The sequence below is a fragment of the Hordeum vulgare genome, chromosome 7H, assembly GCF_904849725.1.
Source record: "Hordeum vulgare subsp. vulgare chromosome 7H, MorexV3_pseudomolecules_assembly, whole genome shotgun sequence".
Taxonomy (NCBI): domain Eukaryota; kingdom Viridiplantae; phylum Streptophyta; class Magnoliopsida; order Poales; family Poaceae; genus Hordeum; species Hordeum vulgare.
The window spans coordinates 16,994,618-17,019,143 of record NC_058524.1 but is presented as its reverse complement, the minus strand read 5'-3'; the positions used below and the strand labels follow the sequence as shown (position 1 = coordinate 17,019,143).

The 24,526-nt window shown below is 44.5% G+C and overlaps 2 protein-coding genes across 2 annotated transcripts; both read left to right on the top strand.

The window, feature by feature from the left end:
* Positions 1 to 6,602: 6,602 nt before the first annotated feature.
* Positions 6,603 to 8,756, top strand: LOC123410709 (GDSL esterase/lipase At5g45910-like). The gene is made up of 5 exons (XM_045103646.1): positions 6,603 to 6,900; positions 6,983 to 7,204; positions 7,614 to 7,759; positions 7,858 to 8,134; positions 8,331 to 8,756. The coding sequence occupies exons 1-5, from the start codon at positions 6,624 to 6,626 to the stop codon at positions 8,552 to 8,554; spliced, it is 1,146 nt and encodes a 381-aa protein (XP_044959581.1). The 5' UTR covers positions 6,603 to 6,623; the 3' UTR covers positions 8,555 to 8,756.
* A 7,776-nt stretch (positions 8,757 to 16,532) lies between these two features.
* Positions 16,533 to 18,686, top strand: LOC123410724 (GDSL esterase/lipase At5g45910-like). Its single transcript, XM_045103661.1, has 5 exons — positions 16,533 to 16,830; positions 16,913 to 17,134; positions 17,544 to 17,689; positions 17,788 to 18,064; positions 18,261 to 18,686. The coding sequence occupies exons 1-5, from the start codon at positions 16,554 to 16,556 to the stop codon at positions 18,482 to 18,484; spliced, it is 1,146 nt and encodes a 381-aa protein (XP_044959596.1). The 5' UTR covers positions 16,533 to 16,553; the 3' UTR covers positions 18,485 to 18,686.
* The last annotated feature ends 5,840 nt before the right edge of the window (positions 18,687 to 24,526 follow it).

The following is a 24,526-nucleotide window of genomic DNA, read 5'->3' as shown; positions in this document are numbered from 1 at the left end:
TCCTCATATTTACTAGAACACTATTTACCTTGCTATATTTTATTTACTTTTAATTTACTTTGCAATTAACGAGTGTGTAAGGGAATTAACAACCCTCTTGCCCGCGTTGAGTGCAAGTATTTGCTTTTGTTTGTGCAGGTACCGTCGACGGTTGATTACGTGCTTATCCTATTGGTTCGATAAACCTTGATTCTCACCGAGAGAAATACTTGTTGTCATTCTACTACATCAATCCCTTCCTCTTCGAGGAAAAACGCAACGCGCCTACAAACTAGCATGGCGGTCATATCGGCATTGCGGAGTAGGGGGTGACGACGGTGGCGGTCACAACATCTTAGAGCGGTAGGTGGTGGCGGCGTTCTTGGGCCAGTTCGTGGGTGGAGATGCTCCTCATAGGCGACGTCTGGATCCACTCCATTCCGTCATGCTCGAGCTTCTCGGTTATTGCTTGTGATGGAGGCCGCAAACTACCAATGGATGTCACCCTTCTCCCGCCATGGCGAGCGACCCCAACCCTTGACAATGATGTGTGCCCGCTCTGTGGCAGCTCCAGGACCTGGTCGGAAGGAGGTAGTCTGGCATCACACTCCCTCGAACGATTTAAAGTCATCTGCCTTGTAGCAACCGCTTGATAAGGCTCCTTCATAGTCGCAGTATTGCATTTTTTTATTCTTTTCGAAAAATAATGCTTAAATTTGAAATTTTTCAAAAATATACCTGCCTAGGCTTAGGCGTGGTCGACAGGGACTAATCGGCCTAGCCAAGACCAATTAGTCCCAGTCGGCCTTGGCTAGGCCGACATGCCTATCAACCTACATGTGGATGCATGGCAGGGACTAATCGGTCTTGGCTAGGCCAATTAGTTCCTGACTTATTGGTCTTGGCTAAGCCAATAGGTGCATGAGATTCTTTTTCAACCTTAGCTATTTTCCCGGCTCCATTTCCCGCCCATAGTATAAATGATTTGAATATATAGTGTACCCTCACAACCTTCATGATTCTGGCCTCCCCCGATAGTATAAATGATTTGAATATATAGTTTTTTTGCAAGGATATTTAAATATATAGTTATATGCGTATGCTTTATGCACACACTTTTGCCTATATTCTATAGTTGTTGCACGTTGCAAGGAGCTAGCCGACAGTGGCACAACCCGATGCCGACAGTTTCCTTGTCCACCAAGCTTCTTTGAAGGTAAAATAAATCACAACTGATTATTCAATCAATTATAGAGTATATCTGAATATTACTCATGTGACTGTGTACCTGTGCGTAAATGCGAATTTTTCCTTTCATCGTACAACCTAGAGCCAAAGATCTGCTCGCATCCTCGTTCATGATTATCTGCAAGGAAGACGATTAGAGATTAATATACCCCTATTTTCCCTTTGTACCTCTCCCTACAACCACCGCTCACCGTTTTCTCGGGTGGCCAAGTCGTTTCTCTCGCTAAAGCCTCATGTGCACATCACTTCCCCTGTCATTCCTGTGGCCTTGAGCGTTGTGACGCCGGTTGTATCTCCGTTGTTCACGCTTGCTGGGCTACCACGTTGCTCTAACCCGTGTACGCACTGCCCTGCCATGGCATGTTGCACGAGTTCCAAGGGCGTGCCATGGCAAGAAACATGTCGATCATGAACCACGTACATCAATCCGTTCCGTCAAGCGCTAGCAGCACTGCACGGCTGCATGCCGGGGACGTCGCGGCTTCCTCTTTCGCCAGCTACCACTCCTGCAGCGCCGCCTCGTGCAACCTTTGCTTTGCCATCGACAAGCCCGACGTGATTGTGTCTCGGCTAGCATGACGGCGATGACAATATCACGATGGAGATTGCAAATCCAGGCGGGGGTGTGTATAAGTAGAGCAAAGTTTCGTGGACGCTTATTTGATTCAAATCCAAACACCGGGACACCAGACTCCAATCTTGGTTAGAAAGGAAACAAAGTTCTGGTGTGTGTGGTTTTGTTGGGTTCTTTCCTTTTGCCGCACGTGGATCAATACTACGGATTTATTCTCAAAAAGGAAAGTGGTTGTCTCTCAAATAGTACTCCCTCTGTTTCAGTGTATAAGTCCGACACGTGTATCTAGGTCATCAATTTGACCAACGTAATGAAAGACATATATTACAAAAGGTATATCATTGAAAACTTTAGATGTTTTATTTTCTAACGATATAATTTTTACGTTAAATAATATATTTTATATAAATTAAATTGATGACCTAGGTACACATGCATGACTTATAAACTGTGATGAAGGGAGTATGATGACCAAGCATATAGGAAGAAAGGGATGTGGAGTTTGGTTCCAAACTCACGGAGATGCGCATGCAGGCGGCAACGGAGGAGGGAACGAAATGGAGGGAAAGATTGGGGGAATATGGGCGGGAAATGGAGCCGGGAAAATAGCTAAGGTTGAAAAAAACTTCCATGCACCTATTAGCTTAGCCAAGACCAATTAGACCTGTGAGGGACTTATTGGTCTTGGCTAGGCCGACAGGAACTAATTGGCCTAGCCAAGGCCGATTAGTCCCTGTCACGCACTCACATCAGGTTGATAGGCATGTCGGCCTAGCCAAGGCCGACTGGGACTAATTGGTCTTGGCTAGGCCGATTAGTCCCTGTCGGCCACGCCTAAGCCGAGGCAGGTATATTTTTGATTTTTTTTTAAATTTGAGCATTATTTTTTTGAAATGAATAAAAAAAATGCAATATTTAAAAAAATTAGCCACAAAGGCGTATGTCGAATATGATATTTTATGTATGACGGTAACATAATTGTTGGCGATTTAGACGACTTTGTGTTTCTTGAAATTAAATGGTTTGCCATAGAATGTGAAATATGGTTATGCCGGTTGTTGAATTTAAAATAATCAAACAATAATAAAATGAAGAATATCTTCCCACACATTCCCCGTAGTCGTGGCGGGCATTACTGCATCATAAGTCACCATTTTATGGTGATATAAAGGAGATATGAGAACTTGACTATGGACGTGATTTTATGGTTCCTTTATTTTGGTGCAAATAAATCAATCTGACAGGAGGCGGGGTAAAGGTAGACCCACAATATGGAATGACAAGAGTGGATCTCAACAATCTTGCGTACACAGACGAATCATTCGTCCTAGCCAATGATGTGGCTCAGGTTTTCTATGTGAAAAACATGCCTACCAAACCAAAACCATGGTGGAGATGGAGGTGACTCCAACATCTCAAATCGGTAGGTGGCGGCTACCGTGGGCCAGTGCGTGGGCATAGATGCTCCTCACAGCCGGTGTCTGGATCCGCTCCATTTATCCGTACCTGAGCATCTCGGTTGTTCCTTGTGATGGAGGTAGCTGTTAGAGAACGTTGCATGGGAAACAAATTTTTTCCTACGCACACATAAGATCTATCCATGGTGATGATCATCTACGAGAGGAGAGATCTGACCCACATACCCTTGTAGATCGCTAAGAGGGAAGCATTAAGAAACACGGTTGATGTAGTCGAACGTCTTCGCGATCCAAATCGCAAGCCGTCCCTCGATCCAATCATGATCAAGTGCCGAACAGATGACACCTCCGCGTTCAGCACACGTGCAACTCGATGACGATCTCCGCCTTCTTGATCCAACAAGAAAGACGAAGAGGTAGCCGAATTCTCCGACGTCACGACGGCGTGACGGTGATGATGGTGGAGCTACGCAGGCATGGCTTTGCCGTGCACTACCAGAATAACCTACGGGGTGTCACGAAGTAGTGGAGGGAGAGGGGCTGCGCCGTGGCTTGAGGTGCGGATAGCCTCTCTACCCTCCACTATATATAGGAGGGAGGGAGGGAGGGGTGGCACCCTAGGGAAAACCCTAGGGGTTCGGCCGGCGCACCAAGGAGGAGGGAGGAGTCCTCCTTCAATTGGGTTTGGTGGAGGAGGAGTCCTCTTGCTAGTAGGTTTGTCCCACCTCTCTCTCTTTTGCACTTCGGCCGAAATAGGCCCACTTGGGCTAGCCTCCCAGCCCACCAGGGGCTGGTGCGCCACCCTTGGGCATATTTGGTCCCTCTCCGGGTAGGTGGCCCATCCCGGTGGAACGCCGGAACTCATTCGTCACTCCCGGTACTTTCTTGGTAATGTCTGAAATCCTTCCGGAAGCCAAATGTACCCTTCCAATATATCAATCTTCATATCCGGACCATTCTGGAACTCCTCATGACGTCCGGGATCTCACTCGGGACTCCGAACAACATTCGGTCACCAACATACATAATTCAACTATACTGAAACGTCACCGAACCTTAAGTGTGCAGACCCTGCGGGTTTGAGAACTATGTAGACATGACCGATACACTGTTCGGTCAATATCCAATAGTGGGGGCCTGGATGTACATATTGGATCCTACATATTATACAAAGATCTTAATCGGTTGAACCTCTATGTCAAGGATTCAGTTAATCCCGTATAACATTCCCTTTGTCCTTAGGTATGTTACTTGCCTGAGATTCGATCGTCGGTATCTCTATACCTATTTGAACCTCGTTACCGGCAAGTCTCTTTACTCGTTCTGTAATACAAAATCCCGTGGCTAACTCTTTAGTCACATTGCTTGCAAGGCTTGTTGTGATGTTGTATTACCGAGTGGGCCCAGAGATACCTCGCCGTCATACGAAGTGACAAATCCCAATCTTGATTCATGCTAACTCAACAGACACCTTCAGAGATACCTATGGAACACCTTTATAGTCACCAAGTTACGTTGCGACGTTTGATACACACAAGGTATTGTTCCGGTGTCAGTGAGTTACATGATCTCATGGTCATAGGAACATATACGTGACATGCAGAAAAATAGTAGCAATAAAACGACACGATCACATGCTACGTTCGTAGTTTGGGTCTTGTCCATCACATCATTCTCCTAATGTGTGATCCCGTTATGAAGCGACAACCCTTGTCTATGGCTAGGAGACCTTAACCATCTTTGATCAACGAGCTTGTCAACTAGATGCTTATTAGGGATAGTGTGTTGTCTATATATCCACACTTGTATATGAGTTTCCATTCAATATAATTCTAGCATGGATAATAAACGATTATCTTGAACAAGGAAATATAATAATAACTATTTTATTATTTACTCTAGGGCATATTTCCAACAGTCTCTCACTTGCACTAGAGTCAATAATCTAGCTCACATCAGTATGTGATTTACAATGTAACGAATGTAACACCCATACAGTTCTGGTGTTGATCATGTTTTACTCATGGAAGAGGCTTAGTCAACGGGTCTGCAACATTCAGATCCGTGTGCACTTTGCAAATATTTATGTCCTCTTCTTTGATGTAATCGCGGATGGAATTGAAGCGTTGCTTTATGTGTCTCGTCCTCTTGTGAAACCTTGGTTCCTTGGCTAGAGCAAGGGCACCAGTGTTGTCACATAACAGAGTCATTGGATCCAGTGCACTGGACACAACTCCAAGATGAGAATGTTTTCTTGTCGCTGCGTTTGATCTTAGTTTTATGGTTGTCAAGTAACATGGTATGTGGTTTGGCTAAATAAGGCGAGGCGAAGATGAGAATGCTTCCACATTGATCCAATGGCTGGATAACTGTGATTTTATATCAATCTTTCACATCCTTCTTTTTTGTTGACATATTGATATTGATGCTTGCCAATTCTAGAGGTGTTTATTTAACAAATGTTTTTACTCAACTTAACTTTCAAATGCTCATTGCTGTCCATGAGCCAAAAAATTGCATCATACAGAAACAATAGACCAGCAATCTAGCCAAGGCGTACACGAGGACATGAACCAAATATCATCTAACAGTAGGACAATGGAGGGAATTACATTTGTATACATTAAAATGATACATATCCTAAATTGCACAACTAAATGGAAAGCTTTAAACACATCTCTACCCAATATATAAGGAAAGTTCGACGTACCCCTCTCAAATTGGATGGATACCATGTTTGTTCTTGTAAAAAATTAAGGAGCCTACTTCCTGCTGAATTTTTAGTTCAAAAGATAATATGCCCAAATGGCTCACACTATGCTTTATAATAAATTTAAATTTATCTTTAGTTATCATTATTTCTTTTAAAGAGCCATCTTTGTTGATATTAAACAGTTGTAGTAATATGTGTATGGTATATATTCCCTTCGTTCCAAAATAATTGTAGTTGGGGAGAACTAGTCCATTTCTTTCCAAGTATAATTATTTAGGTACAGAGGGAGTAATATGTATAGGCCAGCCATCCTATTAATTTTATCCCGATCCATTGTTGATGGTGCAATTATATGCAAATGGAGTGCTTTATCTCTTGACGATGACGTTGTACCCCATATAGACGGGGACAAAAAACTACACATGCTACTCATATAATACATGTTAGGTTCCTCATATATGAGACGGCAATTAATCTACAGATTCTATGAGGGTATCGCTCTAAGTGCATTGAAACTTTGAAAGCGATGCAAAGCCAACAATGGATGAGATGGCGCGACAAAGATGTGAACCTGCTCATCCAGCGCGTGCGAAATACGACGACGCATGCGCGCGCTCGGTGGAGACTTCCTTATAAATACATAGCTCATCATCATCATCACTAAGGACGTACACCGAGCTGAGGGCTCAAGATGGGTAGTCGTGGAATATTGGTGGCGGCAGCCTTCATGGCGGCGGCGCTTGCCATTTTGCTCCCGTCGGCTGAGGCGGCCTACCTCCGCGGTGGCGGGCCGTTCGACTCCATCTTCGCCTTTGGTGACTCCTTCACGGACACTGGCAACAACCCCGTCGTCTTCGGCTGGTACAACATCTTTGACGTTGTGATGCGCCCTCCCTACGGCATGACCTTCTTCGGCGGTCGCCCCACTGGTCGCAACTGCAACGGCCGCCTCATCATAGACTTCATTGGTAATTAATCTGTGATCATCAGTAGCCTCCCTCTCCCTGCCTATATATGTGTATTTCAAGGTGATCAACGTATGATTTCCAGCTCAAGGCCTAGGCTTGCCTCTCGTGCCACCATACCTGTCGCACAAGGGGAGCTTCCGGCAGGGCGCCAACTTCGCTGTCGGCAGCGCCACAGCTCTCAACTCCAGTTTCTTCCACATCGGGGACCCTCCCGGTGCCAACCCGTTCCCCCTCAACATCAGCCTCGAAGTGCAGCTTGGCTGGTTCGAGGAGCTCAAGCCTTACTTGTGCCAAACGGACCAAGGTTATATATATATTTACTTAGCTTCACACAACGAATTGAACTGGAAATGCGCATAAAATAATATGCAACGGCCGCCACCCTAGTTTGGAGAAGTACTGGTTAAACATGATGAACTTATTATGGTCACTACTCTAGGCCAGCGTTGGATTCAAGATCTTATGGATAAATATCAAACGTTATGAACATATCTCTACTGGTTAAACGTTATGAACGCAAAGTGTAGAGAAAAAAATGATTTGAAAAAGATAAATCACTATAGTGAATATGTCAACATAAGTTGAAATATAATGAGTTGAATTGTGAATTTGATGACTACACATGGTAATGATATATTCTTCCAACCGTTGTACCATTAACCGAACACTTGATGTGCGTACACATAATCAAGAGGAGAAATGCTTCACTGCAGAGTGCAAGGATTTCTTTGGCAGATCACTCTTCTTCGTGGGTGAGTTCGGGATCAACGACTACCAATACTCGTTTGGGAAGAAGAGCATGCAAGAAATCAGAGCATTCGTGCCAGATCTCATCCAGACCATCTCCATGGGTGCCCAGGCAAGACTACTTGACTCATCATGCTCATCATGTCACTCCAGCTGTTTTCAATCTGCGTACATGCATGTTAACATCATGAAAACTAATGCAACAAGCAGAGAGTGATCGAGCATGGGGCCAAGACTCTTGTTGTCCCTGGCATGATCCCGTCTGGATGCGCGCCGCCGGTTCTCGTCACCTTCGAGGACGCCGATGCTTCGGAGTACGACGCCACCACCGGTTGTCTCAAGGAGCCCAACGAGATCGTGAAGCTCCACAACTCTCTGTTGCGAGACGCTGTCCAGAAGCTGCGGGCGGAGCACCCCGATGTGACCATCATCCACACCGACCTGTTCAACCACGTTATGGAGATGGTCAAGTCGCCTGAAAAATTCGGTCGGTATCATTCTATGTATATGTTCTTCATTGTTGGAAGTGCCCTGAGATTCATTTCGCGTTGAGTTTTGTCCAAACATATTGCACACCTTTTTGGATTCATTGTTAAGCGCAAATCTTGATGAGTTCAGTTATGAAAATAGAGGGGTGGTGAACATTGTGCAAGTTGATGAGTTCAGTTATGCGGTGGTTGCAGGGATTAAAAAAGACGATGCTCTTAAAGTTTGCTGTGGAGGACGTGGGAGGTACCACTACAACCTCTCGGTCGCTTGTGGCGACGAAGCCGCGACGACGTGCGAGGATCCGTCCACTCATCTATTCTGGGATGGTGTCCACCTGACGGAGGCAGCTTACCACCACATTGCTCAAGATTGGCTCAACACCATAGTAAGCAGTCTGCCTACAACAGCTAGCTCTTAAATGAGCTGCCTACGTCTGAATGCGATACATGGAGTCATGGACAAGGTTGCTGAATTGCACTGTTGCAAGAACAGAGTAGTCCATCATACCACCGCAATTTTCAATAAGATGTCCTTGTAATAAAAATGGGTTTAAATGTACTTATAAATAAAATTATTGTCTATTGTATATTGCTTAATCAATAAAAAGGATGGTGGATATTTATCGGTCTACAATTATGATATCTCAGCGGTAGAGATGTGTCTACACAAAACAGCACGCCATCGAGAGTTTTAAACCTACTTCTACTTGGACTGCATTATAACACTCTGAGTACGTATGTGCAAGTTTAGGGGTTCTACCGGCATTGCGTCTGCCCTTGGAACCGCCAAAGCAGCATTTTTCACAACCATTGAAGATGTACAAGTAGGAATTATGCTTTCAAGATCGTGCATACAACAAATACAACAAATGGGTTTGATCGTGTTTCCATAAATATCAGATGCATCGTAGCTATCTTAGTTATAGTTATTTGATGATTCTGCACGATGATAATCAACTCAAAATGTTGTTTTTAGATTATAGTATTACGTGTAACAAAGGGTAAGTTGGTAGTCTGGCCTCACCTCACCTCCCATCAACCATATATTATGCCCACAAGTGTCATACATGCATTCTTTTGCTGAAGTGCAGACAAGTGATCGGCCCATTTGACGCATGCATTAACTCAGTTAAATTGGTACTGTTCTAAAACAACGTCATAATAAGAGCTCAACTAAATCTATACTTTACTTGCCTTCTCCTACTCATAATGAAATCAAACCAAATCTTATTGAAACATCAACTATAATCAAAGTTTGCCGGCCCATTTGACGCGTATGAGCGTTTTCCCTTTTTTTTGTTCTTTTATTTTATTTTTTGCTCTTTCATTTTTTCTATGACCGATCTATTATTTTTTGCTCAACATACTATTTGACTCGACACTATTCCGAAATAAAATCCAACCGAATCGACACTTTCCCCGAACAAGTATTAACTCAATCAAATCAAATCTAATCAAAACATCAACTATAATGCAAGTTGGTTGACCAATTTGACGTGTGCGGTCTTTTTCTTTTTTTTCCTATGTTTTTGTTTTTTCATCTTTTTATGGACCAATCCATTATTTGTGCTCACATAGATGCATGCGGGATAGCGGTCGATTGATGGAGTAATAGTAGTAGATGCAGGCAGGAGTCGGTCTACTTGTCACGGACGTAATACCTATGTACAGGATCATGCCATGCATAACATCACATCTATGTGTTTTTCTATCAATTGTCCAATAATAATTTATTTACCCAGCGTATGCTATGTTCTTGAGAGAGATGCTTCTAATGAAAAGAATGCCCCCGTCTATTCCTCATATTTACTAGAACACTATTTACCTTGCTATATTTTATTTACTTTTAATTTACTTTGCAATTAACGAGTGTGTAAGGGAATTAACAACCCTCTTGCCCGCGTTGAGTGCAAGTATTTGCTTTTGTTTGTGCAGGTACCGTCGACGGTTGATTACGTGCTTATCCTATTGGTTCGATAAACCTTGATTCTCACCGAGAGAAATACTTGTTGTCATTCTACTACATCAATCCCTTCCTCTTCGAGGAAAAACGCAACGCGCCTACAAACTAGCATGGCGGTCATATCGGCATTGCGGAGTAGGGGGTGACGACGGTGGCGGTCACAACATCTTAGAGCGGTAGGTGGTGGCGGCGTTCTTGGGCCAGTTCGTGGGTGGAGATGCTCCTCATAGGCGACGTCTGGATCCACTCCATTCCGTCATGCTCGAGCTTCTCGGTTATTGCTTGTGATGGAGGCCGCAAACTACCAATGGATGTCACCCTTCTCCCGCCATGGCGAGCGACCCCAACCCTTGACAATGATGTGTGCCCGCTCTGTGGCAGCTCCAGGACCTGGTCGGAAGGAGGTAGTCTGGCATCACACTCCCTCGAACGATTTAAAGTCATCTGCCTTGTAGCAACCGCTTGATAAGGCTCCTTCATAGTCGCAGTATTGCATTTTTTTATTCTTTTCAAAAAATAATGCTTAAATTTGAAATTTTTCAAAAATATACCTGCCTAGGCTTAGGCGTGGTCGACAGGGACTAATCGGCCTAGCCAAGACCAATTAGTCCCAGTCGGCCTTGGCTAGGCCGACATGCCTATCAACCTACATGTGGATGCATGGCAGGGACTAATCGGTCTTGGCTAGGCCAATTAGTTCCTGACTTATTGGTCTTGGCTAAGCCAATAGGTGCATGAGATTCTTTTTCAACCTTAGCTATTTTCCCGGCTCCATTTCCCGCCCATAGTATAAATGATTTGAATATATAGTGTACCCTCACAACCTTCATGATTCTGGCCTCCCCCGATAGTATAAATGATTTGAATATATAGTTTTTTTGCAAGGATATTTAAATATATAGTTATATGCGTATGCTTTATGCACACACTTTTGCCTATATTCTATAGTTGTTGCACGTTGCAAGGAGCTAGCCGACAGTGGCACAACCCGATGCCGACAGTTTCCTTGTCCACCAAGCTTCTTTGAAGGTAAAATAAATCACAACTGATTATTCAATCAATTATAGAGTATATCTGAATATTACTCATGTGACTGTGTACCTGTGCGTAAATGCGAATTTTTCCTTTCATCGTACAACCTAGAGCCAAAGATCTGCTCGCATCCTCGTTCATGATTATCTGCAAGGAAGACGATTAGAGATTAATATACCCCTATTTTCCCTTTGTACCTCTCCCTACAACCACCGCTCACCGTTTTCTCGGGTGGCCAAGTCGTTTCTCTCGCTAAAGCCTCATGTGCACATCACTTCCCCTGTCATTCCTGTGGCCTTGAGCGTTGTGACGCCGGTTGTATCTCCGTTGTTCACGCTTGCTGGGCTACCACGTTGCTCTAACCCGTGTACGCACTGCCCTGCCATGGCATGTTGCACGAGTTCCAAGGGCGTGCCATGGCAAGAAACATGTCGATCATGAACCACGTACATCAATCCGTTCCGTCAAGCGCTAGCAGCACTGCACGGCTGCATGCCGGGGACGTCGCGGCTTCCTCTTTCGCCAGCTACCACTCCTGCAGCGCCGCCTCGTGCAACCTTTGCTTTGCCATCGACAAGCCCGACGTGATTGTGTCTCGGCTAGCATGACGGCGATGACAATATCACGATGGAGATTGCAAATCCAGGCGGGGGTGTGTATAAGTAGAGCAAAGTTTCGTGGACGCTTATTTGATTCAAATCCAAACACCGGGACACCAGACTCCAATCTTGGTTAGAAAGGAAACAAAGTTCTGGTGTGTGTGGTTTTGTTGGGTTCTTTCCTTTTGCCGCACGTGGATCAATACTACGGATTTATTCTCAAAAAGGAAAGTGGTTGTCTCTCAAATAGTACTCCCTCTGTTTCAGTGTATAAGTCCGACACGTGTATCTAGGTCATCAATTTGACCAACGTAATGAAAGACATATATTACAAAAGGTATATCATTGAAAACTTTAGATGTTTTATTTTCTAACGATATAATTTTTACGTTAAATAATATATTTTATATAAATTAAATTGATGACCTAGGTACACATGCATGACTTATAAACTGTGATGAAGGGAGTATGATGACCAAGCATATAGGAAGAAAGGGATGTGGAGTTTGGTTCCAAACTCACGGAGATGCGCATGCAGGCGGCAACGGAGGAGGGAACGAAATGGAGGGAAAGATTGGGGGAATATGGGCGGGAAATGGAGCCGGGAAAATAGCTAAGGTTGAAAAAAACTTCCATGCACCTATTAGCTTAGCCAAGACCAATTAGACCTGTGAGGGACTTATTGGTCTTGGCTAGGCCGACAGGAACTAATTGGCCTAGCCAAGGCCGATTAGTCCCTGTCACGCACTCACATCAGGTTGATAGGCATGTCGGCCTAGCCAAGGCCGACTGGGACTAATTGGTCTTGGCTAGGCCGATTAGTCCCTGTCGGCCACGCCTAAGCCGAGGCAGGTATATTTTTGATTTTTTTTAAATTTGAGCATTATTTTTTTGAAATGAATAAAAAAATGCAATATTTAAAAAAATTAGCCACAAAGGCGTATGTCGAATATGATATTTTATGTATGACGGTAACATAATTGTTGGCGATTTAGACGACTTTGTGTTTCTTGAAATTAAATGGTTTGCCATAGAATGTGAAATATGGTTATGCCGGTTGTTGAATTTAAAATAATCAAACAATAATAAAATGAAGAATATCTTCCCACACATTCCCCGTAGTCGTGGCGGGCATTACTGCATCATAAGTCACCATTTTATGGTTATATAAAGGAGATATGAGAACTTGACTATGGACGTGATTTTATGGTTCCTTTATTTTGGTGCAAATAAATCAATCTGACAGGAGGCGGGGTAAAGGTAGACCCACAATATGGAATGACAAGAGTGGATCTCAACAATCTTGCGTACACAGACGAATCATTCGTCCTAGCCAATGATGTGGCTCAGGTTTTCTATGTGAAAAACATGCCTACCAAACCAAAACCATGGTGGAGATGAAGGTGACTCCAACATCTCAAATCGGTAGGTGGCGGCTACCGTGGGCCAGTGCGTGGGCATAGATGCTCCTCACAGCCGGTGTCAGGATCCGCTCCATTTATCCGTACCTGAGCATCTCGGTTGTTCCTTGTGATGGAGGTAGCTGTTAGAGAACGTTGCATGGGAAACAAATTTTTTCCTACGCACACATAAGATCTATCCATGGTGATGATCATCTACGAGAGGAGAGATCTGACCCACATACCCTTGTAGATCGCTAAGAGGGAAGCATTAAGAAACACGGTTGATGTAGTCGAACGTCTTCGCGATCCAAATCGCAAGCCGTCCCTCGATCCAATCATGATCAAGTGCCGAACAGATGACACCTCCGCGTTCAGCACACGTGCAACTCGATGACGATCTCCGCCTTCTTGATCCAACAAGAGAGACGAAGAGGTAGCCGAATTCTCCGACGTCACGACGGCGTGACGGTGATGATGGTGGAGCTACCCAGGCATGGCTTTGCCGTGCACTACCAGAATAACCTACGGGGTGTCACGAAGTAGTGGAGGGAGAGGGGCTGCGCCGTGGCTTGAGGTGCGGATAGCCTCTCTACCCTCCACTATATATAGGAGGGAGGGAGGGAGGGGTGGCACCCTAGGGAAAACCCTAGGGGTTCGGCCGGCGCACCAAGGAGGAGGGAGGAGTCCTCCTTCAATTGGGTTTGGTGGAGGAGGAGTCCTCTTGCTAGTAGGTTTGTCCCACCTCTCTCTCTTTTGCACTTCGGCCGAAATAGGCCCACTTGGGCTAGCCTCCCAGCCCACCAGGGGCTGGTGCGCCACCCTTGGGCATATTTGGTCCCTCTCCGGGTAGGTGGCCCATCCCGGTGGAACGCCGGAACTCATTCGTCACTCCCGGTACTTTCTTGGTAATGTCTGAAATCCTTCCGGAAGCCAAATGTACCCTTCCAATATATCAATCTTCATATCCGGACCATTCTGGAACTCCTCATGACGTCCGGGATCTCACTCGGGACTCCGAACAACATTCGGTCACCAACATACATAATTCAACTATACTGAAACGTCACCGAACCTTAAGTGTGCAGACCCTGCGGGTTTGAGAACTATGTAGACATGACCGAGACACTGTTCGGTCAATATCCAATAGTGGGGGCCTGGATGTACATATTGGATCCTACATATTATACAAAGATCTTAATCGGTTGAACCTCTATGTCAAGGATTCAGTTAATCCCGTATAACATTCCCTTTGTCCTTAGGTATGTTACTTGCCTGAGATTCGATCGTCGGTATCTCTATACCTATTTGAACCTCGTTACCGGCAAGTCTCTTTACTCGTTCTGTAATACAAAATCCCGTGGCTAACTCTTTAGTCACATTGCTTGCAAGGCTTGTTGTGATGTTGTATTACCGAGTGGGCCCAGAGATACCTCGCCGTCATACGAAGTGACAAATCCCAATCTTGATTCATGCTAACTCAACAGACACCTTCAGAGATACCTATGGAACACCTTTATAGTCACCAAGTTACGTTGCGACGTTTGATACACACAAGGTATTGTTCCGGTGTCAGTGAGTTACATGATCTCATGGTCATAGGAACATATACGTGACATGCAGAAAAATAGTAGCAATAAAACGACACGATCACATGCTACGTTCGTAGTTTGGGTCTTGTCCATCACATCATTCTCCTAATGTGTGATCCCGTTATGAAGCGACAACCCTTGTCTATGGCTAGGAGACCTTAACCATCTTTGATCAACGAGCTTGTCAACTAGATGCTTATTAGGGATAGTGTGTTGTCTATATATCCACACTTGTATATGAGTTTCCATTCAATATAATTCTAGCATGGATAATAAACGATTATCTTGAACAAGGAAATATAATAATAACTATTTTATTATTTACTCTAGGGCATATTTCCAACAGTCTCTCACTTGCACTAGAGTCAATAATCTAGCTCACATCAGTATGTGATTTACAATGTAACGAATGTAACACCCATACAGTTCTGGTGTTGATCATGTTTTACTCATGGAAGAGGCTTAGTCAACGGGTCTGCAACATTCAGATCCGTGTGCACTTTGCAAATATTTATGTCCTCTTCTTTGATGTAATCGCGGATGGAATTGAAGCGTTGCTTTATGTGTCTCGTCCTCTTGTGAAACCTTGGTTCCTTGGCTAGAGCAAGGGCACCAGTGTTGTCACATAACAGAGTCATTGGATCCAGTGCACTGGACACAACTCCAAGATGAGAATGTTTTCTTGTCGCTGCGTTTGATCTTAGTTTTATGGTTGTCAAGTAACATGGTATGTGGTTTGGCTAAATAAGGCGAGGCGAAGATGAGAATGCTTCCACATTGATCCAATGGCTGGATAACTGTGATTTTATATCAATCTTTCACATCCTTCTTTTTTGTTGACATATTGATATTGATGCTTGCCAATTCTAGAGGTGTTTATTTAACAAATGTTTTTACTCAACTTAACTTTCAAATGCTCATTGCTGTCCATGAGCCAAAAAATTGCATCATACAGAAACAATAGACCAGCAATCTAGCCAAGGCGTACACGAGGACATGAACCAAATATCATCTAACAGTAGGACAATGGAGGGAATTACATTTGTATACATTAAAATGATACATATCCTAAATTGCACAACTAAATGGAAAGCTTTAAACACATCTCTACCCAATATATAAGGAAAGTTCGACGTACCCCTCTCAAATTGGATGGATACCATGTTTGTTCTTGTAAAAAATTAAGGAGCCTACTTCCTGCTGAATTTTTAGTTCAAAAGATAATATGCCCAAATGGCTCACACTATGCTTTATAATAAATTTAAATTTATCTTTAGTTATCATTATTTCTTTTAAAGAGCCATCTTTGTTGATATTAAACAGTTGTAGTAATATGTGTATGGTATATATTCCCTTCGTTTCAAAATAATTGTAGTTGGGGAGAACTAGTCCATTTCTTTCCAAGTATAATTATTTAGGTACAGAGGGAGTAATATGTATAGGCCAGCCATCCTATTAATTTTATCCCGATCCATTGTTGATGGTGCAATTATATGCAAATGGAGTGCTTTATCTCTTGATGATGACGTTGTACCCCATATAGACGGGGACAAAAAACTACACATGCTACTCATATAATACATGTTAGGTTCCTCATATATGAGACGGCAATTAATCTACAGATTCTATGAGGGTATCGCTCTAAGTGCATTGAAACTTTGAAAGCGATGCAAAGCCAACAATGGATGAGATGGCGCGACAAAGATGTGAACCTGCTCATCCAGCGCGTGCGAAATACGACGACGCATGCGCGCGCTCGGTGGAGACTTCCTTATAAATACATAGCTCATCATCATCATCACTAAGGACGTACACCGAGCTGAGGGCTCAAGATGGGTAGTCGTGGAATATTGGTGGCGGCAGCCTTCATGGCGGCGGCGCTTGCCATTTTGCTCCCGTCGGCTGAGGCGGCCTACCTCCGCGGTGGCGGGCCGTTCGACTCCATCTTCGCCTTTGGTGACTCCTTCACGGACACTGGCAACAACCCCGTCGTCTTCGGCTGGTACAACATCTTTGACGTTGTGATGCGCCCTCCCTACGGCATGACCTTCTTCGGCGGTCGCCCCACTGGTCGCAACTGCAACGGCCGCCTCATCATAGACTTCATTGGTAATTAATCTGTGATCATCAGTAGCCTCCCTCTCCCTGCCTATATATGTGTATTTCAAGGTGATCAACGTATGATTTCCAGCTCAAGGCCTAGGCTTGCCTCTCGTGCCACCATACCTGTCGCACAAGGGGAGCTTCCGGCAGGGCGCCAACTTCGCTGTCGGCAGCGCCACAGCTCTCAACTCCAGTTTCTTCCACATCGGGGACCCTCCCGGTGCCAACCCGTTCCCCCTCAACATCAGCCTCGAAGTGCAGCTTGGCTGGTTCGAGGAGCTCAAGCCTTACTTGTGCCAAACGGACCAAGGTTATATATATATTTACTTAGCTTCACACAACGAATTGAACTGGAAATGCGCATAAAATAATATGCAACGGCCGCCACCCTAGTTTGGAGAAGTACTGGTTAAACATGATGAACTTATTATGGTCACTACTCTAGGCCAGCGTTGGATTCAAGATCTTATGGATAAATATCAAACGTTATGAACATATCTCTACTGGTTAAACGTTATGAACGCAAAGTGTAGAGAAAAAAATGATTTGAAAAAGATAAATCACTATAGTGAATATGTCAACATAAGTTGAAATATAATGAGTTGAATTGTGAATTTGATGACTACACATGGTAATGATATATTCTTCCAACCGTTGTACCATTAACCGAACACTTGATGTGCGTACACATAATCAAGAGGAGAAATGCTTCACTGCAGAGTGCAAGGATTTCTTTGGCAGATCACTCTTCTTCGTGGGTGAGTTCGGGATCAACGACTACCAATACTCGTTTGGGAAGAAGAGCATGCAAGAAATCAGAGCATTCGTGCCAGATCTCATCCAGACCATCTCCATGGGTGCCCAGGCAAGACTACTTGACTCATCATGCTCATCATGTCACTCCAGCTGTTTTCAATCTGCGTACATGCATGTTAACATCATGAAAACTAATGCAACAAGCAGAGAGTGATCGAGCATGGGGCCAAGACTCTTGTTGTCCCTGGCATGATCCCGTCTGGATGCGCGCCGCCGGTTCTCGTCACCTTCGAGGACGCCGATGCTTCGGAGTACGACGCCACCACCGGTTGTCTCAAGGAGCCCAACGAGATCGTGAAGCTCCACAACTCTCTGTTGCGAGACGCTGTCCAGAAGCTGCGGGCGGAGCACCCCGATGTGACCATCATCCACACCGACCTGTTCAACCACGTTATGGAGATGGTCAAGTCGCCTGAAAAATTCGGTCGGTATCATTCTATGTATATGTTCTTCATTGTTGGAAGTGCCCTGAGATTCATTTCGCGTTGAGTTTTGTCCAAACATATTGCACACCTTTTTGGATTCATTGTTAAGCGCAAATCTTGATGAGTTCAGTTATGAAAATAGAGGGGTGGTGAACATTGTGCAAGTTGATGAGTTCAGTTATGCGGTGGTTGCAGGGATTAAAAAAGACGATGCTCTTAAAGTTTGCTGTGGAGGACGTGGGAGGTACCACTACAACCTCTCGGTCGCTTGTGGCGACGAAGCCGCGACGACGTGCGAGGATCCGTCCACTCATCTATTCTGGGATGGTGTCCACCTGACGGAGGCAGCTTACCACCACATTGCTCAAGATTGGCTCAACACCATAGTAAGCAGTCTGCCTACAACAGCTAGCTCTTAAATGAGCTGCCTACGTCTGAATGCGATACATGGAGTCATGGACAAGGTTGCTGAATTGCACTGTTGCAAGAACAGAGTAGTCCATCATACCACCGCAATTTTCAATAAGATGTCCTTGTAATAAAAATGGGTTTAAATGTACTTATAAATAAAATTATTGTCTATTGTATATTGCTTAATCAATAAAAAGGATGGTGGATATTTATCGGTCTACAATTATGATATCTCAGCGGTAGAGATGTGTCTACACAAAACAGCACGCCATCGAGAGTTTTAAACCTACTTCTACTTGGACTGCATTATAACACTCTGAGTACGTATGTGCAAGTTTAGGGGTTCTACCGGCATTGCGTCTGCCCTTGGAACCGCCAAAGCAGCATTTTTCACAACCATTGAAGATGTACAAGTAGGAATTATGCTTTCAAGATCGTGCATACAACAAATACAACAAATGGGTTTGATCGTGTTTCCATAAATATCAGATGCATCGTAGCTATCTTAGTTATAGTTATTTGATGATTCTGCACGATGATAATCAACTCAAAATGTTGTTTTTAGATTATAGTATTACGTGTAACAAAGGGTAAGTTGGTAGTCTGGCCTCACCTCACCTCCCATCAACCATATATTATGCCCACAAGTGTCATACATGCATTCTTTTGCTGAAGTGCAGACAAGTGATCGGCCCATTTGACGCATGCATTAACTCAGTTAAATTGGCACTGTTCTAAAACAACGTCATAATAAGAGCTCAACTAAATCTATACTTTACTTGCCTTCTCCTACTCATAATGAAATCAAACCAAATCTTATTGAAACATCAACTATAATCAAAGTTTGCCGGCCCATTTGACGCGTATGAGCGTTTTCCCTTTTTTTTGTTCTTTTATTTTATTTTTTGCTCTTTCATTTTTTCTATGACCGATCTATTATTTTTTGCTCAACATACTATTTGACTCGACACTATTCCGAAATAAAATCCAACCGAATCGACACTTTCCCCGAACAAGTATTAACTCAATCAAATCAAATCTAATCAAAACATCAACTATAATGCAAGTTGGTTGACCAATTTGACGTGTGCGGTCTTTTTCTTTTTTTTCCTATGTTTTTGTTTTTTCATCTTTTTATGGACCAATCCATTATTTGTGCTCACATAGATGCATGCGGGATAGCGGTCGATTGATGGAGTAATAGTAGTAGATGCAGGCAGGAGTCGGTCTACTTGTCACGGACGTAATACCTATGTACAGGATCATGCCATGCATAACATCACATCTATGTGTTTTTCTATCAATTGTCCAATAATAATTTATTTACCCAGCGTATGCTATGTTCTTGAGAGAGATGCTTCTAATGAAAAGAATGCCCCCGTCTATTCCTCATATTTACTAGAACACTATTTACCTTGCTATATTTTATTTACTTTTAATTTACTTTGCAATTAACGAGTGTGTAAGGGAATTAACAACCCTCTTGCCCGCGTTGAGTGCAAGTATTTGCTTTTGTTTGTGCAGGTACCGTCGACGGTTGATTACGTGCTTATCCTATTGGTTCGATAAACCTTGATTCTCACCGAGAGAAATACTTGTTGTCATTCTACTACATCAATCCCTTCCTCTTCGAGGAAAAACGCAACGCGCCTACAAACTAGCATGGCGGTCATATCGGCATTGCGGAGTAGGGGGTGACGACGGTGGCGGTCACAACATCTTAGAGCGGTAGGTGGTGGCGGCGTTCTTGGGCCAGTTCGTGGGTGGAGATGCTCCTCATAGGCGACGTCTGGATCCACTCCATTCCGTCATGCTCGAGCTTCTCGGTTATTGCTTGTGATGGAGGCCGCAAACTACCAATGGATGTCACCCTTCTCCCGCCATGGCGAGCGACCCCAACCCTTGACAATGATCTGTGCCCGCTCTGTGGCAGCTCCAGGACCTGGTCGGAAGGAGGTAGTCTGGCATCACACTCCCTCGAACGATTTAAAGTCATCTGCCTTGTAGCAACCGCTTGATAAGGCTCCTTCATAGTCGCAGTATTGCATTTTTTTATTCTTTTCGAAAAATAATGCTTAAATTTGAAATTTTTCAAAAATATACCTGCCTAGGCTTAGGCGTGGTCGACAGGGACTAATCGGCCTAGCCAAGACCAATTAGTCCCAGTCGGCCTTGGCTAGGCCGACATGCCTATCAACCTACATGTGGATGCATGGCAGGGACTAATCGGTCTTGGCTAGGCCAATTAGTTCCTGACTTATTGGTCTTGGCTAAGCCAATAGGTGCATGAGATTCTTTTTCAACCTTAGCTATTTTCCCGGCTCCATTTCCCGCCCATAGTATAAATGATTTGAATATATAGTGTACCTGTTGGGGAACGTCGCAAGGGAAACAAAAATTTTCCTACGCGCACGAAGACCTATCATGGTGATGTCCATCTACGAGAGGGGATGAGTGATCTACGTACCCTTGTAGATCGTACTGCAGAAGCGTTAGAGAACGCGGTTGATGTAGTGGAACGTCCTCACGTCCCTCGATCCGCCCCGCGAACAATCCCGCGATCAGTCCCACGATCTAGTACTGAACGGACGGCACCCCCGCGTTCAGCACACGTATAGCTCGACGATGATCTCGGCCTTCTTGATCCAGCAAGAGAGATGGAGAGGTAGAAGAGTTCTCCGGTAGCGTGACGGCGCTTCGGAGGTTGGTGATGATCTTGTCTCAGCAGGGCTCCGCCCGAGCTCCGCAAAAACGCGATCTAGAGGAGAAACTATGGAGGTATGTGGTCGGGCAGCCGTGAGAAAGTCGTCTCAAATCAGCCCTAATTGCTCCATATATATAGGAGGAGGGAGGGGGGCCTTGCCTTGGGGTCCAAGGGACCCTCAAGGGGTCGGCCGAGCCAAGGGGGGGAGGACTCCCCCCCCCAAACCGAGTTGGACTTGGTTTGGTGGGAGGAGTCCCCCTCCCTTCCCACTTCCTCCCTCTTTTTTTTTCTTTTCCTTTGATTTCTTATTCTTGGCGCATAGGCCCCCTTGGGGCTGTCCCACCAGCCCACTAGGGGCTGGTGTGTCTCCCCAAAGCCTATGGGCTTCCCCGGGGTGGGTTGCCCCCCCCGGTGAACTCCCGGAACCCATTCGTCATTCCCGGTACATTCCCGGTAACTCCGAAAACCTTCCGATAATCAAATGAGGTCATCCTATATATCAATATTCGTTTCCGGACCATTCCGGAAACCCTCGTGACGTCCGTGATCTCATCCGGGACTCCGAACAACATTCGGTAACCAACCATATAACTCAAATACGCATAAAACAACGTCGAACCTTAAGTGTGCAGGCCCTGCGGGTTCGAGAACTATGTAGACATGACCCGAGAGACTCCTCGGTCAATATCCAATAGCGGGACCTGGATGCCCATATTGGATCCTACATATTCTACGAAGATCTTATCGTTTGAACCTCAGTGCCAAGGATTCGTATAATCCCGTATGTCATTCCCTTTGTCCTTCGGTATGTTACTTGCCCGAGATTCGATCGTCAGTATCCGCATACCTATTTCAATCTCGTTTACCGGCAAGTCTCTTTACTCGTTCCGTAATACAAGATCCCGCAACTTACACTAAGTTACATTGCTTGCAAGGCTTGTGTGTGATGTTGTATTACCGAGTGGGCCCCGAGATACCTCTCCGTCATACGGAGTGACAAATCCCAGTCTTGATCCATACTAACTCAACTAACACCTTCGGAGATACCTGTAGAGCATCTTTATAGTCACCCAGTTACGTTGCGACGTTTGATACACACAAAGCATTCCTCCGGTGTCAGTGAGTTATATGATCTCATGGTCATAGGAACAAATACTTGACACGCAGAAAAACAGTAGCAACAAAATGACACGATCAACATGCTACGTCTATTAGTTTGGGTCTAGTCCATCACGTGATTCTCCCAATGACGTGATCCAGTTATCAAGCAACAACACCTTGTTCATAATCAGAAGACACTGACTATCATCGATCAACTGGCTAGCCAACTAGAGGCATGCTAGGGACGGTGTTTTGTCTATGTATCCACACATGTAAATGAGTCTTCATTCAATACAATTATAGCATGGATAATAAACTATTATCTTGATACAGGAATTATAATAATAACTATACATTTATTATTGCCTCTAGGGCATAATTCCAACAGTCTCCCACTTGCACTAGAGTCAATAATCTAGCCCTCACATCACCATGTGAATTACATTGTAATAAATCTAACACCCATACAGTTCTGGTGTCGATCATGTTTTGGCCGTGGAAGAGGTTTAGTCAGCGGGTCTGCTACATTCAGATCCGTGTGCACTTTGCATATATTTACGTCCTCCTCCTCGACGTAGTCGCGGATGAGGTTGAAGCGTCGTTTGATGTGTCTGGTCTTCTTGTGAAACCTTGGTTCCTTTGCTAAGGCAATGGCACCAGTGTTGTCACAGAACAAGGTTATTGGATCCAGTGCACTTGGCACCACTCCAAGATCCGTCATGAACTGCTTCATCCAGACACCCTCCTTAGCCGCCTCCGAGGCAGCCATGTACTCTGCTTCACATGTAGAATCTGCCACGACGCTTTGCTTGGAACTGCACCAGCTTACTGCACCCCCATTAAGAATAAATACGTATCCGGTTTGCGACTTAGAGTCGTCCGGATCTGTGTCAAAGCTTGCATCGACGTAACCTTTTACGACGAGCTCTTCGTCACCTCCATATACGAGAAACATCTCCTTAGTCCTTTTTAGGTACTTCAGGATATTCTTGACCGCTGTCCAGTGATCCACTCCTGGATTACTCTGAAACCTACCTGCCATACTTATGGCCAGGCTAACATCCGGTCTAGTGCACAACATCGCATACATGATAGAACCTATGGCTGAAGCATAGGGGACGGAGCGCATATGCTCTCTATCTTCATCAGTTGCTGGGCACTGAGTCTTACTCAATCTCGTACCTTGTAAAACTGGCAAGAACCCTTTCTTGGACTGTTCCATTTTGAACCTCTTCAAAATTTTATCAAGGTATGTGCTTTGTGAAAGTCCTATCAGGCGTTTTGATCTATCCCTATAGATCTTAATGCCTAGAATGTAAGCAGCTTCTCCTAGGTCCTTCATAGAGAAACTTTTATTCAAGTAACCTTTTATGCTCTCCAAAAGCTCTACGTTGTTTCCAATCAGTAATATGTCATCCACATATAATATTAGAAACGCCACAGAGCTCCCACTCACTTTCTTGTAAATACAAGATTCTCCAACCACTTGTATAAACCCAAATGCTTTGATCACCTCATCAAAGCGTTTGTTCCAACTCCGAGATGCTTGCACCAGTCCATAAATGGATCGCTGGAGCTTGCACACCTTGTCAGCATTTTTAGGATCGATAAAACCTTCGGGTTGCATCATATACAACTCTTCCTTAAGGAAACCGTTAAGGAACGCCGTTTTGACATCCATCTGCCAGATTTCATAATCGAAAAATGCAGCTATTGCTAACATGATTCTGACGGACTTAAGCATCACTACGGGTGAGAAGGTCTCATCGTAGTCAACTCCTGGAACTTGTGAAAAACCCTTTGCCACAAGTCGAGCTTTATAAACGGTCACATTACCGTCAGCGTCCGTCTTCTTCTTAAAGATCCATTTGTTCTGAATAGCCCTGCGGCCCTCAGGCAGTATCTCCAAAGTCCACACTTTGTTCTCATACATGGATCCTATCTCGGATTTCATGGCTTCTAGCCATTTATTGGAATCTGAGCCTACCATTGCTTCTTCATAATTTGCAGGTTCATTGTTGTCTAACAACATGATTGATAAGACGGGATTACCGTACCACTTTGGAGCAGCGCGTGATCTCGTCGACCTGCGTGGTTCAACAGAAACTTGAACTGGAATTTCATGATCATCATCATTAACTTCCTCCTCAACCGGCGTCGCAACGACAGAGGTTTCCCCTTGCCCTGCGCCACCATCCAGAGGGATGAGAGGTTCGACAACCTCGTCAAGTTCTATCTTCCTCCC

Bases quoted from the DNA above. Each gene is read 5' to 3' on its own strand.
- LOC123410709 (XM_045103646.1), top strand. From the start codon at position 6,624: ATGGGTAGTCGTGGAATATTGGTGGCGGCAGCCTTCATGGCGGCGGCG. The intron at 6,901-6,982 runs GTAATTAATCTG...TATGATTTCCAG, and splicing joins CCTCATCATAGACTTCATTG to CTCAAGGCCTAGGCTTGCCT. The intron at 7,760-7,857 runs GCAAGACTACTT...TGCAACAAGCAG, and splicing joins CCATCTCCATGGGTGCCCAG to AGAGTGATCGAGCATGGGGC.
- LOC123410724 (XM_045103661.1), top strand. From the start codon at position 16,554: ATGGGTAGTCGTGGAATATTGGTGGCGGCAGCCTTCATGGCGGCGGCG. The intron at 16,831-16,912 runs GTAATTAATCTG...TATGATTTCCAG, and splicing joins CCTCATCATAGACTTCATTG to CTCAAGGCCTAGGCTTGCCT. The intron at 17,135-17,543 runs GTTATATATATA...GCTTCACTGCAG, and splicing joins CTTGTGCCAAACGGACCAAG to AGTGCAAGGATTTCTTTGGC.